The sequence below is a fragment of the Salvelinus namaycush genome, chromosome 7 (assembly GCF_016432855.1).
Source record: "Salvelinus namaycush isolate Seneca chromosome 7, SaNama_1.0, whole genome shotgun sequence".
Lineage (NCBI taxonomy): Eukaryota > Metazoa > Chordata > Actinopteri > Salmoniformes > Salmonidae > Salvelinus > Salvelinus namaycush.
This window is the reverse complement of record NC_052313.1, coordinates 11,982,923-12,003,454: the sequence shown is the minus strand read 5'-3', so window position 1 is coordinate 12,003,454 and position 20,532 is coordinate 11,982,923. Positions and strand designations below refer to the sequence as shown.

General features: G+C 42.5%; 1 protein-coding gene across 2 annotated transcripts; it reads right to left on the bottom strand.

Moving 5' to 3' along the window:
• Positions 1-721: 721 nt before the first annotated feature.
• On the bottom strand, positions 722-19,985 carry LOC120050967 (N-alpha-acetyltransferase 50-like). Of its 2 annotated transcripts, none has more exons than XM_038997519.1 (5): positions 19,817-19,985; positions 3,954-4,087; positions 3,700-3,819; positions 3,349-3,415; positions 722-2,395 (listed from the first exon to the last, which is right to left on the bottom strand). In XM_038997519.1, the coding sequence occupies exons 1-5, from the start codon at positions 19,822-19,824 to the stop codon at positions 2,218-2,220; spliced, it is 507 nt and encodes a 168-aa protein (XP_038853447.1). In that variant the 5' UTR covers positions 19,825-19,985; the 3' UTR covers positions 722-2,217. The 2 variants fall into 2 exon arrangements, with proteins under 2 accessions (XP_038853447.1, XP_038853446.1); XM_038997518.1 differs by having other exon boundaries at positions 3,954-4,090; positions 19,817-19,984.
• Positions 19,986-20,532: the final 547 nt, after the last annotated feature.

Here is a 20,532-nt window from a genome sequence, read left to right as displayed (position 1 = left end):
ACTCTGGCTGCAAGTCCCGTCTACGGTGACGGCATTTACCATCGTGCTCTCATTGAAATACGATCCAAACGCAGCATTAGTTACTTTTTCATGTTTTGACCCAGTCTTTTCATTCTAATCCTTCGACGTTGCTATGCTAAACAAATCATTGGCACGTTAGCTTGCAGCGAATCAATGATGAGACAAGAACTTCAATAAATAATGATTTAATAAATATCCAATACGTCATGGTACGTTGCGGGAGTAGTTTCCCACAACGCCCTCATCAACCAATCAGCATCCAGGATCCAATCAACTCTCAACCTAACGCAAAATCAAATAGTAAGGAGAAAGAGGCGTAGGTAAACTGAAACTAATTGGAATCAAGAGATTCGGTCTATGATCCAATCAAAATATGTACTGGGTCATACTCCTGAAATGTGATTTGAAAGATTGACGGCTCAAGCAGGATCACTGTACAAACCATTGAAAGTCAGATTTGAGCTTGTTGTACAATAGTGCATTTTTATACTCATGTATTTGGACTTCCTGCTGTAGAGCAAATTGCCCCTCAGGGATAATAAAGATTATCTGAGTATAAGGAGATGATCAACATTCCCTCTGAAATACTCTTGTGCAATATGGACTAGTTTCAAATAGGCTTCTTCATTATGCTGTTTTCAGTCTGCTCCATATCCCAGTCTTGAACGGTTTAGGATATACAAAAAATTCAACATGAACCCACAATACAAATAGTATTTATTTTATTTAGGTGGTTAAAAAGTCTTACAATATAGAGCTCCAGAAAATATAAAATTCTTCAAATTAAACAAAACATGCTTTTACAACAGTGGAGTGGGGACTACTCTCCCAGCATGCAGTCGGCAAGGTTTCTCCTGGGCTTCTGGTTCTGTTCTGAGGGGCCCACAGAGGAAACTCCCAAACCAACACGCAACCTTCCCACAATGTTGAATAGATGGTCATGAGTGAAGCGCACAGAAAGGTTACTGGAGAAATCTAGTTGACTTGGTTACAACCTCCTACTAAAGGTTAGTCTCGGTACCAGACAGTACTCCGGCTAACTATAAAGTGCCAATCTAAACAGAAGCATCCACAACAAACTCATTCATGCACTCCACCAAGGCAGAGAGCTCTTCATCTTAGCCAGTCAATTGAACTGCTCTAGTCCTGAAATGGAGATACAGTAGATTGGTGCCACAATTATTGTAAATACAGACTGGGTACTGAACCAACCCCCCCTACTGGATGTCTTGTTCCATCTTTGTACTTTGACAAAAACATCATCCTCATCTTAAGACACCAGTTCTATCCTTTGATCTCATACATCTTTGCCCATCTCACACCCTGATCTCTGAGGGTTTGCTGAACTCTCTCACACAGCATCTGTGGCAAGCCCAGGAGAAGCCCTGAGCCAGTTGGTATTTAGAAAAAAAGAAAAAAAAGCTGAAGAGAATTAAAGATGGGTTGAGAAACAACCATTCAGAAACAAATAGGAGAATCCACTCCCCCAAATCTTCCCACACCTTGAAACTGTTCATCAATCCTTATGCCCATTCTATGAGGGCGCTCATTTCTCCTTTCCCCCTCTGCAGTGGCGTCAGAGCTTTGACTTCACGAAGAAGAATTGCATCCCCTATGCAAGTCTCACACTTCGCATATTGCCAGAAGAAACAGGAAGTCTCACCCACCAGTAAAAACATCCCATAAGTCCCTGGACTCGGGTGGTGATGGGCTGGAGTTCAGTGTTATTGAGTCACCATGACGACTCAAAGCATCAATAATGTTGCCAGTTGGGGACTTCCTTCGACAACGATAGTCTCTTACCGTACATTTTTTTCCTATTCAGTTCTATAGTTTTTTTTGTCCAAACACCGAAGATATGTCCTCTTACCTTTATAACCGCTTTTAAAAACTCAAACACAAAAAGTATGATTGGCAAACACAGAACCACCCCCCCAACATTTCTAAACTGTTTTAAGTCAGCAGCTTTTCTGAGCACTTTTGGATTCTGAACCCTTAGTTTAGTTTTTTAAAATCTTTTATTGGGACTCTTTTTTGCAAAATAAAAATGCCATGTGTTTTTTTAAACTTAGATTTTTTGTTTCTCTCTTTTTAACATCCTTTGAAGTGGTGAATGTGTCGACCCATAGGCATCTGTCACAGTTCTGTTTCTGGGGGAGGCGGGGCACGACGAGCTCTTTCCGGAGGCTGCAGCCCCTACTCGGTCTTCTGCAGCTCTTCCCCAGGGGGCGCACACGGGCTGCGCAGGCTCTTCTGAAGCACGTGGGCGTCTGCAGGCTCTATCCTCTTGTAGTAGTTCTTTTTCGTCTCGATGATCTCAAAGCCAAACTTCTGGTAGAAGTCGATGGCCGACTCGTTGCTGATCTGCACGTGACTGTCAGATGAGAGAAGGAATCCAAATCAAATCAAATTTTATTTGTCACATGCTTCATAAACAGGTGGACCAACAGTGGAATGCTTAGTTACGGTCCCTTCCCAATAATGCAGAGAGAAATAGAACAATTATACCACAAGGAATAAATACACAATGAGTAATGATAATTACTCATTATAATACACACAGGGTACCAGTACCGAGTCGATGTGCAGGGGTACGAGGTAATTGAGGTAGATATGTACATATAGGTAGGGGTAAAGTGACTAGGCAACAGGACAAATAAAACTGTAGCAGCAGCGTATGTGATGAGTCAAAAGAGTTAGTGCAAAAAGGGTCAACTCAGATAGAAGCGTGTGAATTAGGAGGTAAGGGATGACAAACATTTAACTGACCACTGAGGATGCATCTCAATAACAGGGCTTTTCCTCCATCTGCACTGATGTGAAAACAGAAATGGTGAAAGCAATATGGTGTATATACTATGCCCATACCAGGCAATTGCTTTCACCTGTCCAGTTCTTTCACATCAACACAGTGAACAGACATGAGAAGAGTCCATTTAGAAATACTCAGATGCACCGTAAAGAGCTTACAGACTAAGCACCAAAGGTAACAGACTTCCATGGGAGTAGGGTGGCAAATCGCAGGCAGTTTTGCTAGCGCCGTGGTTCGTGGTCCTCGCTCCCGTGAGCGGCGCTGCTGGCTTGGCACTCGAGACGCCAAAAGATGACATTAGCTTAAGTCTTAAGCAGCCGCTGCACATAGTTGACCAATGAGCGGAGTTGTCAACCAATTAAACAATGTTTTAATGACAACATTCAAGCTGACAACCGGAAGCGCTGGTCTCTACATATGGTAGGCGGATTCTCTTGTGGTTTGATTGCCGTTTACCGTGGCCATTCTGTAAGCGCCTTACGACGCAGAACACAGATCCTTCATTATAGACTTACAGGTAAATGTTGTCAAAGGTGCCATCCTTCTCGCAGATGTTTAACACATGGTTCAGCATCTTTGTTCCTGGTCACAATACAAGACAGAAGATCAGGAGTTTGACAACATGCAACACCAGTGACTAGCTCTGACTTGGCAGATGGTAAATACATTTCCCCTCAATATAGTAGCTATGACTGATATGTGGTTGTCCCACCTAGGTAGTTTAAGATTATGTATATCATTTTTAAAATTATATATATATATTTTAAGCATGTAAAAAAAACTGCAAACAGTATGAGAGCATACAAGTGAATATGGTGTGAAGCTGGCTATTGTCGATGTACAAAAACAAAAGACCTGCGCCGTACCTATGCCTAACCTGCGGTAGGGCGCTAGGCAGCCCAGTGTCATGATATACAGTCTCTTCTGGTTCTGAGAGTGGTCCACTCTGCAGCACACTGCCCCCACCGCAATGTCATTGAAGTATGCTACAAAACACAGGGGTCAGAGGTATTACACATCAGTGCCATGCAGCATTTTCTCATAACACTCCATAAGTAAACAACCAAAACAAGTGCATCAATATCAGACTACGTCATTGGGCAAGCCCGTCTCGTCTTACCTAGCTTGGCGAGCTCTCCCACTTCGAGCACGTCCTTGTAGAACTTGTCATTGTAGCTGACGGGAAAGATGACCTGGTTGAGGCGTTTCAACTGTTTAATGTTGTGTGGCGTAACATCCCCCAGCTCTATCCGGCTACTGAAACAAGAGCAGAACGGTCAACCAGCTGGGCACACGGGGGGGGGGTCTAACCAAGCAAAATGACACACACACAGATACACTAAATGATCAAAAGTATGTGGACACCTGCTTTTCAAATAACTCATTCCAAAATCATGGGCATTAATATAGAGCTGGTCCCCCCTTTGCTGCTATAACAACCTCCACTCTGAGAAGGCTTTCCACTAGATGTTGGAACATTGCTGCAGGGTCTTGCTTCCATTCAGCCACAAGAGCATTAGTGAGGTCGGGCACTATTGTTGAGCGATTAGATCTCGACAAACAGTTTTTGTAGGGACCTCTATTTGTGCACGGGAGCATTGTCATGCTGTCAGAACTGTAGCCACTAAGTTGGAAGCACAGAATCATCTAGAATGTCATTGTATGCTGTAGCGTTAACATTTCCCTTCACTGGAACTAAGGGGCCTAGCCCGAACCATGGAAAATAACCCCACACCATTATTCCTCCTCCACCAAACTTTACAGTTGGCACTATGCATTAAGGCAGGTAGCGTTTTCCTGGCATCTGCCAAACCCAGATTCGTCCACTGACTGGTAGATGGTGAAGTGTGATTCATCACTCCAGACAATGTGTTTTCACTGCTTCAGAGTCCAATGGCGGCGAGTTTTACAATGCTTGGCATTGCACATGGTGATCTTAGGCTTGTGTGTGGCTGCTCGACCATGGAAACCCATTTCAGCTCCTGACGAACAGTTCTTGTGCTGACGTGTTTCCAGAGGCTGTTTGGAACTCAGTAGTGAGACGATTATAACAGGTACCAGCATTCGGCGGTCCCGTTCTGTGAACTTGTGTGGCCTAACATTTCGCAGCTGAGCAGTTGTTGCTCCTAGACATTTTCACTTCACAATAACAGCACTTACAGTTGAGCGGGGCAGCTCTAGCAGGGCAGAAATTTGACAAACTGACTTGTTGGAAAGGTAGCATCCTATGACGGTGCCACGTTGAAAGTCACTGAGCTCTTCAGTAAGGTCATTCTACTGCCAATGTTTGTCTATGGAGATCGCATGGCTGTGTGCTCGATGTTATACACCTGTCAGCAGCGGGTGTGGCTGAAATAGCCGAATCCACTAATGTCCACATACTTTTAATGTGGCACTCATATCCACAGTGACTGATCCACAGGTGTGTACACGTACCATGACCAAGGCACAACTCACATTAAGTACTTTGGTAAACACAGATGTCTAACAGTGCCTGAGGACATGATCTGGTCTGCCTTGAGCTCTTCTAGGGAGCTGGCTGGGCAGCCAGTTCTCCTACCACTGTGTGCCACCTGGACCAGCCCAGATGCATTGACAGCTGCCACCTGTCATCCCAAAAGGTTAACAGTGGCATCATGCACACAAGCACTACACCAGACACAAAATCTGCCACCCAAGGCAAAACCCCACATTAATTCAATTGGGATGACTGACATGTTACATGCAATCTTTATGCATGTAAACAGCCTTTCCTGTGTGCCTTGATCATGAAAGATTAGGCATGATGTTTAGGTAAATGTCAATCTCTGGGACTGAGTCTGTTTTCGTGTCTCTTGAGTTTGACCATTTGCCTCCAATTGAATTACTCCTGGGAGCACACAGAGGTATTTATAGGGCGACTCATGTTAAAACCTCTATGCTGACAACAGCTGCTGGTCACGTGTTCGACGGCAGTCAGACAGGCCGGATAGAGTGACAGCAGAGACCTGGCGACGTCGCCAATATTAAAATCTAAGACATCTGCTCTGAGACACCACCATTAGTCTGTACTCCCAGGGGTACAACAAATAAAAATGTGATAATTTTATTTATAAAAAATAATAATAATAATAATTCCTTCACATTTTCAAAAAGTACATTTATATTTTTCAACAGGGCTATACATTTGGGTGAGGTTTTTTCCTCAGCCGAGTAGCCTCGTTTCACTGCCAAAAATAAAGTTAAACCATCTAGTGTTTAGCGAATAAGTCAAATACAGGTAGCCTAGTCAAATAATTAACATCCAATCACAACCGTTACGCTCTCGCGGGAAACCTTCACTCTTGCGCAGACATTTAGAAACAAAACATGACAATGTGAAAAATAAGCCACGGGAGTTTTTTGGGCGAGAATAAAGACGACTTTCGAAGAGTAAGACATGTACAAAAGCAACAGATACCATTAATAAGGGGCTAGAAGCATCTTATATGGTGAACTACCGAGTGGCTAGGATAGGCAAGCCCCATTCTATTGTGGAGGACTTTATTCTTCCTGCTGCTGATATGGCTGGGACAATGCTGGGGGAAAATGCCAAATAAACTAAACAGACAATGCCTTCATCAAACAACACTGTTTCACGACGCATCAGTGACATGGCAGGAGATGTTTTGAAGCAATTACTTCTTCGCATACAAGCCAGTGAATTCTATGCGTTACAATTGGATGAGTCAACAGACGTGGCGGGCCTGGCACAGCTCCTGGTATATGTCCGTTATGTTTATGGGGGGTCAATTAAGGAAGACATCCTCTTCTGCAAACCACTGGAAACCAGGACAACATGAGAGGATATTAAGTACTGGACAGCTTTGTGACATCAAATGGACTTTGTTGGTCAAGATATGTTCGTATCTGTACTGATGGCGCAAAAGCCATGACAGGGAGACATAGTGGCGTGGTAACGCGCGTACAAGCAGATGCTCCCGACGCCACTTGGGTACACTGCAGCATCCACCGAGAAACCCTTGCTTCCAAGGAAATGCCTGACAGCTTGAAAGACGTTTTGGACACTACAGTAAAAATGGTTAACTTTGTTAAAGCAAGGCCCCTGAACTCGTGTATTTTCTGCATTATGAAATGGGCAGCGCTTTTACAACATGCACTGGTAAACAGGTGGCAAAGTATTGACTTTTTTTTTTATTGAGAGACAAGCTTAAAGTTCTCTTTACTGACCATCATTTTCACTTGTCTGACCGCTTGCATGATGAGAAGTTTCTCACATGACTGGCCTATCTGGGTGATGTTTTTTCTCGCCTGAATGATCTGAATCTAGGATTACAGGGACTCTCCGCAACTATACTCAATGTGAGGGACAAAATGGAGGCTATGGTTAAGTTCTGTTTGCATTAACAAGGACAACGCACAGGTCTTTCCATCATTGTATGATTTTTTTGTGTGCAAATGAACAAGCTTACGGACAACGTCAAATGTGATATAGGGAAGCACCTGAGTGAGCTGGGTGCGCAATTACTTTCCCGAAACTGATGACAACTGGATTCGTTATCCCTTTCATGCAAGTCTACTTACCGATATCTGAACAAGAGAGCCTCATAGAAATTGCAACAAGCAGTTCTGTGAAAATTGAATTTAAATCAGAAGCTACTGCCAGATTTCTGGATAGGGCTGCGCTCAGTTTCTAGCCTTGGCAAATTTCGCTTTGAAGACACTGATGCCCTTAGCAACCACGTACCTATGCAAGAGTGGATTCTCGGCCCTCACTAGCATGAAAACTAAATACAGGAACAGACTGTGTGTGGAAAATGACTTAAAACTGAGACTCTCCCCAATACAACCCAACATTGCAGAGTTAAGTGCATCCTTTCAAGCACACCCTTCTCATTAACCGGTGGTGAGTTTTTTAAATTAACAAATAAGTTTTTATATGCAAGATAGCTAAATAACGAGCAAAATTACTGATTATTTTTATATTATTATTTGTGCCCTGGTCCTATAAGAGCTCTTTGTCACTTCCCACAAGCCAGGTTGTGACAAACTCACTCATTCTTATTAGCGATGCACCAACAGTACATTTTTGGCCAATACCGATATCTGACATTTTCCTTGCCAAAGAAAGTGGCCTTTTAAGCATTCTACTACAGTTAAATAGTTGACGCAGAGGTCTAAGGCACTGCATCTCAGTGCACAAGGTGTCACTACAGTCCCTGGTTCAAATCCAGGCTGTATTACAACCAGCCGTGATTGGGAGTCCCATAGGCCGGCGCACAATTGGCCCAGCGTCGTCCGGGTCGTCATCGTAAATAAGAATTTGTTCTTAACTGACTTGCCTAGTTAAATAAAGGTTACACACACGCACCAAAAAGTAATTTTGTTGGCATTTACGTATGTCCCCATTACCAGTAAAACATAATCAAAACCTATTTCTTTCATTTACTTGCTGTGCTGTTTCTTTGTTCAGTCGTTTCATTCTCAATCAGGATTTCTACGGAACGCCGTTTGGGTCTTTCCATGTCAAAAAAAGAAACGGCAAATAAGCTTGTTGACCAATCAGGACCTGAATAATACTGCACGTCACAATAATTTAACCCGTTCATTAATTTGACTAAGTTACTACATATTAATTACACTATAATTAATTTCATATGTCACAACGATTCATCAGTACGTATGCTATGATGCTGGTAAAGTTGTCGTGCGCATCCTACAGTGCTGGTCATAAAAAAAAGCTAGCTAGCTCATGAATGCAAACAATGTTCTTCCCCAAAAACATAGGAAAACAACATAATCCAGATGTCATCTAAAATAAACCTAATTTATAAGACAGCTCTTATTTGATTAATGGTGGTCGGACCCATCTATGTTAAGCTAGCCACAATAAGGATTAGCCACAATAGTGGACTTTGCGGTTAGCCTTCAAAATAAAATGACATAATTATTATATTTATTTGCATCACTGTCAATGACACTTTTATTTTGAAGGCAAACTGAAAATTCCACTATTGTGCTTAATCCTTATTGTGGCAAGCTTCACAACACATAACCAGGTCTGGTCGGGCATCACTAGCCAGATGAAGCTAGCTGGCTGCTTATAACGTTAGCTTTGGGCAACAGGGTTAAGTAGCTGGCTAGCTATTTAAGTTCAATTACCATAGGCAAACAACAACTTACAAGGATTCCTAAATCTTTGCTAAGAATAATGAAGATGACTGCAGTCTCTACTGCTCATTGTTTTCAGGCTGGTTGTATTGGTGCTAGCTAGGTACCAAGCTAAAGCTAGTTACCCCAGTAGCTAGCTTTAATAAAGCATCATTTGTTGCGGTCGAACAAATTATGCTTTATTACCAACGCGGTATTGTAAACACATCGTTCGTGGCCGGTGTTTGCTTGTTTGCAGACTTATTTGTACAGCTTTGACAGTGTTACTGTATCTTTTTTGACACGCAAAGACCCAAACGGCATTCCATAGTATGCATATCGTGAAGCTAATAGCAGTGACGCTATTACTGTGCAACATCTGAAAAACAGCCCACTTGTTAGTGTGTACCGGTGCTCGACCAGTTGGCGAAAGCCAACATCACCCACGACAGAGAACGGTTGACTGTCAAGGGCAATGAATTCCATTATCTTGGCTTTAATGGACTTCGCCTTTGAGTTGTCTCGCTGAAATTGTCGTACTCTTTCAAATGACTGCTCGACTTGTTGACTACTCTATAAACACACAGCAGACATTGTGGGCTAGGTTAGGAATGCTGAGTTGCAAGTGTAGCGCAAAATTTTACGTGGCGTCATTACATCATGTACCTACGTTATATAGGTATGCACTTCAGCTTTGACATCGGTTTTTAACGTCGGCGTTAAACTAGACACCTGGCCGATACCGATGTTGGCATTTTTAAGCTAATATTGGCCGATTCTGATATGTTCACTGATATATCGTGCATCCCTAATTCTTATGTTTAATAAATGTATCGTATAGTGTGTTTGTGGCAGGCTTACAATGATGGCAAAAAACAACATTTGAGAGTGTGCTGACCCTGGTGCTAGTGGGGTACGCAGCTGGAGGTTGAGTGAAGGGGTACGGGGCTATAAAAAAGTTTGTTAACCACTGTTAGGGGAACTTGTTTAGTAAATAAGCAAACAACCTGAAATTGTGGTTTGATTATGTATCAACATGGAATCTACACATCAGTCTTATTTGATCCACTATCGGTAGGCTTTCTTCCCCATTGATAAAATCACTTAGCCACATATACTGTAAACGTTCGCTACATTGTATCTAGCCCTTGATCATGACTGAGTTCCATTACACACAAATCATTGTACGAACGCATCTTATGTACGGGGGAGTTAACGCGCATCGCTTGCAGTACGGTTTTGGAAGCATAAGAACTTTGTTTCATAACATCAAGAAATAGTTTCTAAAAACAAAAAACGGTTAAATTGATACACACCTTTATAGTGTTAGGGTTCCCAAATGGCAATATTTCCATGTTACAGCGCTTGTTAAGACACTAATAGCTTACAGACGGTAGGCAATTAAGGCCACAGTTATGAAAACATAGGACACTAAAAAGAGGGCTTTCTACTGACTCTGAAAAACACCAAAAGAAAGATGCCCAGGGTCCCTGCTCATCTACATGAACGTGCCTTAGGCATGCTGCAAGGAGGCATGAGGACTGCAGATGTGACCAGGGCAATAAATTGCAATGTCTGTACTGTGAGATGCCTAAGACAGCGCTACAGGGAGACAGGACGGACAGCTGATCATCCTCGCATTGGCAGACCACGTGTAACAAAACCTACACAGGACTGTCCGCAATAGGCTAAGAGAGACTGGACTGAGGGCTTGTAGGCCTGTTGTAAGGCAGGTCCTCACCAGACATCCCCGGCAACAACGTCGCCTATGGGCACAAACCCACTGTCGCTGGACCAGACAGGACTGGCAAAAAGTTCTCATCACTGACAAGTTGCGGTTTTGTCTCACCAGGGGTGATGGTCAGATTCGCGTTTATCGTCGAAGGAATGAGCGTTACACCGAGCCCTGTACTCTGGAGCGGGATCGATTTGGAGGTGGAGGGTCCGTCATGGTCTGGAGCGGTGTGTCACAGCATCATCGGACTGAGCTTGCTGTCATTGCAGGCAATCTCAACGCTGTGCGTTACAGGGAAGACATCCTCCTCCCTCCTGTGATACCCTTCCTGCAGGCTCATCCTGACATGATGCCTTTGTGGAAGAGTGGGGTAACATCTCACAGCAAGAACTGGCAAATCTGGTGCAGTCCATGAGGAGATGCACTGCCGTGCTGGTTGCCACACTTGATACTGTTACTTTTGACCACCCCTTTGTTCAGGGACACATTATTCAATTTCTGTTAGTCACATGTCTGTGGAACTTGTTCAGTGTATGTCTCAGTTGATGAATCTTGTTATGTTCATACAACTATTTACACATCTTAAGTTTGCTGAAAATAAACGCAGTTGACATTTATTTTTTTGCTGCGTTTATATTATTCGTAGCAGTCTATTTACCACCACAGAATGAAGCTGGCACTAAGACCGCTCTCAACCAACTCTATAAGGCCATAAGCAAAGAAGGAAATGCTCACACAGAAATGGACCTCCTAGTGTCCGGGGACTTTAATGCAGGCAAGCAAATCAGTTTAACCACATTTTTACCCGTGTCACATGTGCAACCACAGGGGAAAAAATCCTAGACCACCTTTACGCCACACACAGATGCATACAAAGATCTCCCCCGTCCTCCATTTGGCAAATCTGACCATAATTCTGTCCTCCTGATTCCTGCTTACAAGCAAAAACTAAAGCAGGAAGTACCAGTGACTCGTTCAATTTGGAAGTGGTCAGATGACGCGGATGCTACACTACAGGACTGTTTGCTAGCACAGACGGGAATATGTTCTGGGAATCATCCAATGGCATGAGGAGTACACCACCCCAGTCACCGGCTTCATCAATAAGTGCATCGACGACGTCATGCCCACAGTGAACATACGTACATAGAGGTTGACCGATTAATCGGAATGGCCGATTAATTGGGCCGATTTCAAGTTTTCATAACAATCAGAAATCTTTATTTTTGGACACCGATTTGGCAGTTTTTTTTTTTACACCTTTATTTAACTAGGCAAGTCAGTTAAAGAACACGTTCTTATTTTCAATGACGGCCTAGGAACGATGGGTTAACTGCCTTGTTCAGGGGCAGAACGACAGATTTTTACCTTGTCAGCTCGGGGGTTCAATCTTATAACCTTACAGTTAACTAGTCCAACGCTCTAACCACCTGCCTCTCATTGCACTCCATGAGGAGCCTACCTGTTACGCGAATGCAGTAAGAAGCCAAGGTAAGTTGCTAGCTAGCATTAAACTTATCTTATAAAAAACAATCAATCATAATCACTAGTTAACTACACATGGTTGATGATATTACTAGTTTATCTAGCGTGTCCTGCGTTGCATATAATCGATGCGGTGCGCATTCGCGGAAACAGGACTGTCGTTGCTCCAACGTGTACCTAACCATAAATACAAAGACCTTTCTTAAAATCAATACAAAGAAGTACAGTGGGGCAAAAAAGTATTTAGTCAGCCACCAATTGTGCAAGTTCTCCCACTTAAGGATGAAAGAGGCCTGTAATTTCCATCATAGGTACACTTCAACTATGACAGACAAAATGAGAGAAAAAAATCCAGAAAATCACATTGTAGGATTTTTAATGAATTTATTTGCAAATTATGGTGGAAAATAAGTATTTGGTCACCTACAAACAAGCAAGATTTCTGGCTCTCACAGACCTGTAACTAATCCTTTAAGAGGCTCCTCTGTCCTCCACTCGTTACCTGTATTAATGGCACCTGTTTGAACTTGTTATCAGTATAAAAGACACCTGTCCACAACCTCAAACAGTCACACTCCAAACTCCACTACGGCCAAGACCAAAGAGCTGTCAAAGGACACCAGAAACAAAATTGTAGACCTGCACCAGGCTGGGAAGACTGAATCTGCAATAGGTAAGCAGCTTGGTTTGAAGAAATCAACCGTGGGAGCAATTATTAGGAAATGGAAGACATACAAGACCACTGATAATCTCCCTCGATCTGGGGCTCCACGCAAGATCTCACCCCGTGGCGTCAAAATGATCACAAGAACGGCGAGCAAAAATTCCAGAACCACACGGGGGGACCTAGTGAATGACCTGCAGAGAGCTGGGACCAAAGTAACAAAGCCTACCATCAGCAAGGGCATTGAAGAAGAAACGTGGCTGGGTCTTTCAGCATGACAATGATCCCAAACACACCGCCCGGGCAACGAAGGAGTGGCTTCGTAAGAAGCATTTCAAGGTCCTGGAGTGGCCTAGCCAGTCTCCAGATCTCAACCCCATAGAAAATCTTTGGAGGGAGTTGAAAGTCCGTGTTGCCCAGCAACAGCCCCAAAACATCACTGCTCTAGAGGAGATCTGCATGGAGGAATGGGCCAAAATACCAGCAACAGTGTGTGAAAACCTTGTGAAGACTTACAGAAAACGTTTGACCTCTGTCATTGCCAACAAAGGGTATATAACAAAGTATTGAGATAAACTTTTGTTATTGACCAAATACTTATTTTCCACCATAATTTGCAAATAAATTCATTAAAAATCCTACAATGTGATTTTCTGGATTTTCCCCCTCATTTTGTCTGTCATAGTTGAAGTGTACCTATGATGAAAATTACAGGCCTCATCTTTTTAAGTGGGAGAACTTGCACAATTGGTGGCTGACTAAATACTTTTTTGCCCCACTGTATATATTTTTAAACCTGCATATTTAGCTAAAAGATATCCAGGTTAGCAGGCAATATTAACCAGGTGAAATGGTGTCACTTCTCTTGCGTTCATTGCACGCAGAGTCAGGGTATATGCGATAATAAATGTTTTGTTTTCGAAATTATAGTTTCCGGATTCGACCATATCTTGTGAATAGGGGGGCGCTGTTTTCACCTTGGAAAAAATTGTGCCCAAATTAAACGGCCTCGTACTCTGTTCTAGATCATACAATATGCATATTATTATTACTATTGGATAGAAACCACTCTGAAGTTTCTAAAACTGTTTGAATCATATCTGTGAGTAAAACAGAACTCATTTGGCAGCAAACTTCCATATAGGAAGTGAAAAATCTGAAAACGAGGCTCTGTGTCAGGGCTTGCCTATTCAATTGGCTTTTATTTATCGATATGTATGCACTTCATACGCCTTCCACTAGATGTCAACAGGCAGTAGAAGGTTGAATGGGGTGTCTAGCTTGATGTGAGGCCGAATAAGAGCTTTTGGAGTGGCAGGTCCGGTATTGTCAGTTTTCGACGGCGCGCGGGGGAACTCGACATTGTCTTCTGAAAAGCGTTCGGTATACACGGCGAATTGCTCCGGCTCTGATTTTATTTGATACATATGAGAAAAACATCATAAAGTAGGATTTTTCAACCGAGTTTGATCGGTTTATTCAACGTTTATTGGGACTTTTTCGTTCCAGGCGCAAACATTTCTTGGACACGTGAGCTCCACATGGCTAGCCAAAGTTGCTAATTCGACAGAAGAAATGGACATTCTAAAACCAAACAACGATTTATTCTGGAAATAGGACTCCTTGCACAACATTCTGATGGAAGCTCAAGAAAGGTAAGAGAATATTTATGTTATTTCGTATTTTTGTGGTAAATGTTGGCCCCAACAAGGCGGAGAATATGTGAGCGCTGTCTCACAATACTGCATGCTGTATGTTCTACTAAAGTTATTTAAAAAAAAATCTAACAGCGGTTGCATTAAGAACCAGTGTATCTTTCATTTGCTGTACAACATGTATTTTTTAGTAAAGTTTATGATGAGTTCTTTGATTAGATTAGGTGACTGTCCAAAATATCTCCGGAGATTGGTGAATTGTTGCTACGTATTCACAATGTATAACCACGATTTGCAGCTCTAAATATGCACATTTTCGAACAAAACATAAATGTATTGTATAACATGATGTTATAAGACTGTCATCTGATGAAGTTGTCCAAAGGTTAGTGATTAATTTTATATCTATTGTTGGTTTTGCGAAAGCTATGTTTGCGGTGGATAAATGGCGTTGTGTGTTTGGCTATTGTGATGAGCTAATATAATTCTATATTGTGTTTTCGCTGTAAAACATTTTAAAAATCGGAAATGATGGCTGGATTCACAAGATGTTTATCTTTCATTTGCTGTATTGGACTTGTGATTTCATGAAAATTATATTATATGATATCCCTGTCCCGTTAGGCTAGGCTATGCTAGTCAGCTTTTTTGATGAGGATGCTCCCGGATCCGGGATGGGTATCACTGAAAGGTTAACTTCTTATGGCTGCAAGGGGCAGTATTGAGTAGCCAGTTAAATCGTGCCCATTTCAAACGGCCTCGTACTCAATTCTTGCTCGTACAATATGCATATTATTATTACTATTGGATAGAAAACACTCTCTAGTTTCTAAAACCGTTTGAATTATTTCTCTGAGTGAAACAGAAGTCATTCTGCAGCACACTTCCTGACCAGGAAGTGGAATGTCAGAAATCGATGCTCTGTTCAACTTCATGCCTATACATGGGCGTGATACGTAAGAGTCTACATACACTTCATACACCTTCCCCTGGTTGTCAAGAGGCGGTGAGAGAAAAAATGTCGTGTTTATCTTGGTCTGAGGTGGAATTAAAGCTCTTTGTTTGACGTGACCGTCCATTTCCTGTTTCTGGAGCGCGCGAAAGAGGACACGGATTTGCCTTCTGTTTTGCTCTCGTTATGGACGACTAACATCTCCGTCTTAGATTTTATTTGATACATGTGACCATATCATCGTAACGTATGTTTTTTCAATATAGTTTAATCAGATTATTGAAATTTTTCCGGGAGTTTTGCCATGTTCCGTTCTCTGACTTTGTTGACGTTGGAGTGATCCGTGCCACTTGGCAAGTGCCCATGCTAAATGAAGAGGGATATTTGCCGTTCCAGATCAAAACAACGACTGTTCTGGACAAAGGACACCTTGTCCAACATTCTGACGGAAGATCACCAAAAGTAAGAAACATTTTATGATGCTATTTCTAATATCTGTCGTGCATGTGAACTGGTCGTGGGCGACCAAGTGTTTCTGGCTATTGTGGCTACGCTAATATAACGCTACATTTTGTTTTCGCTGTAAAACATTTAATAAATCGAAAATATTGTCTGGAATCACAAGATGCCTGTCTTTCAATTGCTGTACACTATGTATTTTTCAGAAATGTTTTATGATGAGTAATTAGGTATTTGACGTTGGTGTCTGTAAATATTATGGCTGCTTTCGGTGCAATTTCTGATTGTAGCTGAAATGTAAACTATGATTTATACCTGAAATATGCAAATTTTTCGAACAAAACATATGCTATACAATAAATATGTTATCAGACTGTCATCTGATGAAGTTGTTTCTTGGTTAGTGGCTATTTATATCTTTATTTGGTCGAATTTGTGATAGCTACTGATGGAGTAAAAAACTGATGGAGTAAGAATAGTGGTGTCTTTTGCTAACGTGGTTAGCTAATAGATTTACATATTGTGTCTTCCCTGTAAAACATTTTAAAAATCGGACATGTTGGCTTGATTCACAAGATGTGTACCTTTCATCTGGTGTCTTGGACTTGTTAATGTGTGAAAGTTAAATATTTAAAAAAATATATCTTTTGAATTCCGCGCCCTGCACTTTAAGCTGGCTGTTGTCATAAGTGTACCGACGTCGGGCTTGCACGCCAAACAGGTTAAAAGGAACCACCAGCTTTCATATGTTCTCATGTTCTGAGCAAGGAACTTAAACGTTAGCTTTTTTACATGGCACATATTGCACTTTTACCTTCTCCAACACTGTGTTTTTGCATTATTTAAACCAAATTGAACATGTTTCATTATTTATTTGAAGCTAAATTGATTTTTATTGATAATGGATATTAAGTTAAAATAAGTGTTCATTCAGTATTGTTGTAATTGTCATTATTACAAATAAAATAAAAATTGGCCGATGAATCGGTATCGGCTTTTTTGGGTCCTCCAATAATCGGTATCGGCGTTTAAAAATCATAATCGGCCGACCTCTAGTACATATCCCAACCAGAAGCCATGGATTACAGGCAACATCTGCATCGAGTTAAAGGCTAGAGCTGCCGCTTTCAAGGAGCGGGAGACTAATCCGGACGCTTACAAGAAATCCCGCTATGCCCTCAGACGAACCATCAAACAAGCAAAGCGTCAATACAGAATTAAGATTGAATCCTACTACACCGGAAAACTATTACGGACTACAAAGGGAAACCCAGAGCTGCCCAGTGACGCGAGCCTACCAGACGAGCTAAATGCCTTTTATGCTCGTTTCGAGGCAAGCAACACTAAAGCATGCACGAGAGCACCAGCTGTTCTGGTTGACGCTCTCGGTAGCCGATATGAGCAAGACCTTTAAACAGGCCAACATTCACAAAGCCGCTGGGCCAGGCGGATTACCAGGACGTGTACTCAAAGCATGTGGGGACCAACTGTCAAGTGTCTTCACTGACATTTTCAACCTCTCCCTGACAGAGTCTGTAATACCTACACGTTTCAAGCAGACCATCATAGTCCCTGTGCCCAAGGAAGCGAAGGCAACCTGCCTCAATGATTACCGCCCCATAACACTCACGTCAGTAGCCATGAAGTGCTTTGAAAGGCTGGTCATGGCTCACAACAGCATCCTCCCGGACACCCTAGACCCACTCCGATTCGCATACCGCCCCAACAGATGACGCAACCTCAATCAAACGCCACACTGCCCTTTCCCACCTGGACAAAAGGATGGTGTTGGAGAATGGTGTTCATTGACTACAGCTCAGCGTTCAACACCATAGTGCCCACGAAGCTCATCACTAAGCTAAGGACTCTGGGACTAAACACCTCCCTCTGCGACTGGATCCTGGACTTCCTGACGGACCACCCCCAGGTGGTAAGAGTAGGCAACAACACGTCTGCCACGCTGATCCTTAACATTGGGGCCCCTCAGGGGGGGAATTAGTCCCCTCCTGTACTCCCTGTTCACCCACGACTGCGTGGCCAAACTGGACTCAAACACCATCATTAGGTTTGCTGACGACACAACAGTGGTAGGCCTTATCATTGACAACGATGAGACGGCCTATAGAGAGGTCAGAGAACTGGCAGTATGGTGCCAGGACAATAACCCCTCCCTCAATGTGAGCAAGACAAAGGAGCTGATTGTTGACTACAGGAAAAGGAGGGCTGAACAGGCCCCCATTAACATCGACGGGGCTGTAGTGGAGCGGGTCGAGAGTTTCAAGTTCCTTGGTGTCCACATCACCAACGAACTATCATGGTCCAAACATACCAAGACAGTCGTGAAGAGGGCACGACAAAACATTTGACCCCTCAGGAGACTGAAAAGATTTGGCATGGGTCCCCAGATCCTCAAAAGGTTAATTAAGGGCGTGTAAGTACGCATTTCACGGTAAGGTCTATACTTGTTGTATTTGGCACATGTGACAAATAAAGTTTGATTTGACTAGTCAGGATCGAAGGTAAGATGAGAGCGCAAAGTACAGAGACCCTCAAGAAAACCTTCTCCAGAGTGCCCAGGACCTCAGACTGGGGCAAAGACTACGGAGTGGCGGCTTCGGGACAAGTCCCTGAATGTCCTTGAGTGGCCTAGCCAGAGCCCAGACTTGAACCTGATCTAATATCTCTGGAGAGACCTGAAAATAGCTGTGCAGTGACACACCCCATTCAACCTGACAGAGCTTGAGAGGATCTGCAGAGAAGAAATGGGAGAAACTGCCCAAATACAGGTGTGCCAAGCTTGTAGCGTCATACCCAAGAAGACTCAAGGCTGTAATTGCTGTTTCAATAAAGTATTGAGTAAAGGGTCTGACTACTTATGTAAATTTAATATTTTAATGTTTAGTTCAACTACTGTTTGGGGCGTGAGCATCAGCCATAAACCACAACCTGCTCTGAGAATTTTGTATTATTCTGTACATATTCGTATTATACTGTGCATTCAGAAAGTATTCCGACCCCTTGAGTTTTTCCACATTTTGTTACATTACAGCCTCATTGTTACATTTTGCCTCAAAAAAAAAAACATAATCCATTTTAGAATAAGGCTGTAATGTAACAACATGTGGAAAAACTCAAGGGGTCGGAATACTTTCTGAATGCACAGTATAATACGAATATGTACAGAATAATACAAAATGCTCAGAGCAGGTTGTGGTTTATGGTTGATGCTCACGCCCCAAACAGTAGTTGAATCGAAATACACTCTTTCACAGAAACCAGTAATACTAGCCAATGGCTAAATATGATTGTCAAAATGTACTGACCAACGTCAGCATGCTAATAGGTAGTACTGTTACAGTTTTAATCTAATTTGTTCCAAGTTAAATTAGCTAGCGTTAGCTACCTAGCCGCTAGCTAAGTAAAGTAGCTAACATTAGCTAACGTAGCTAGTTGAACAAGCTTGGAGTTGAGTGGCGTAAAGTAGCCTAGTGATTAACTATAGTTACGTCAAAGTAGAGCGGACTTCAAACGTTTCGAAATCCAGCTAACGTTAGTTAGCTAGCTAGCTACACGAACTAACAGGCATGTTACAAACTTATCCGACTTTTTGTTCAAAGTTTAATTTGATGGGAAATGCACGAGCTACTAGACACACTTAGCAGGTTACATATGTTATTTGCTAACTAGTTAACCAATGAGATACTGTGTCTAATAAATGGTAAAGAGAAAATCACTGTGGTGTTATTTTACCTAATGCAAACGATTTAGTGCAAACGATTTAGCTAGCTAACGTTAGCATTGCAACCACCTCTCCCGCCCCCCGTTGAAAAAAAAAAAAAAAAAGACAAGAAAAAACTTTAGTCGTGCTAGGAACACAGACATCTCTTTTAATGGCTTTACTCACCCTTTCATTGTAAACGACTATTATTCTTTAGTTTCGATGTGGTTGAAGTTCTGAGTAGTTTACAGTTCGGGAATTTTGACAGAGTTGGTGTTTCCTCCTGTCGTACCCTCCACATGTATGTTGCTAACTGTTAGCTTAGCTACCGCACACCTCCACTGTCAACTCTGACCCCGCATGCGCAGAACGTCACTTATTCTTCTTCGGTGGGGTTTATTGGCGGTTGGCATCCAACGTTATGGTGCATTACCGCCACCTACTGTACTGGAGTGTGGGCCAGAGACAGGGAGAACCTAAATCCTACCTGCGAGCCCCGTTGCTCTTAAAAAAGATAACAACATATTGGAGACTATGTCTAATGACATTCTACTAAACATAGTCTTTAAACTAATTTCCTGTATCCCCTTTTCCCTCGTAATAGATCTCAGCCTCTCTCTTTCCCTCTGATACTGCCCACACTGTAGCGATACATGCTCCACGCTCTCTGTTTCCTGCCAATAATCACACTTTCCTGTTGGATGTTTTCCTATCACAATAAGGTCGTATTCAAATGGCTGTGTCCCACCCTTAATTTTGTAAAAAAATAGCCTCCTCTCTTCTGTCCTTTCCTGCCGTTCTCCCCTCCTCGACTTTCCTCTGTACTTGAAATAAATGCCCGCCCTTAGTATCTCTATTCCACTGCTTCTGCCATCTCGGCACCATCACTGTCAATATCAGGC

Bases quoted from the DNA above. Each gene is read 5' to 3' on its own strand.
- LOC120050967 (XM_038997518.1), bottom strand. The intron at 3,820-3,953 runs GTAAGACGAGAC...TGTGTTTTGTAG, and splicing joins GGGAGAGCTCGCCAAGCTAG to CATACTTCAATGACATTGCG. The intron at 3,416-3,699 runs GTACGGCGCAGG...TATTGTGACCAG, and splicing joins CTACCGCAGGTTAGGCATAG to GAACAAAGATGCTGAACCAT.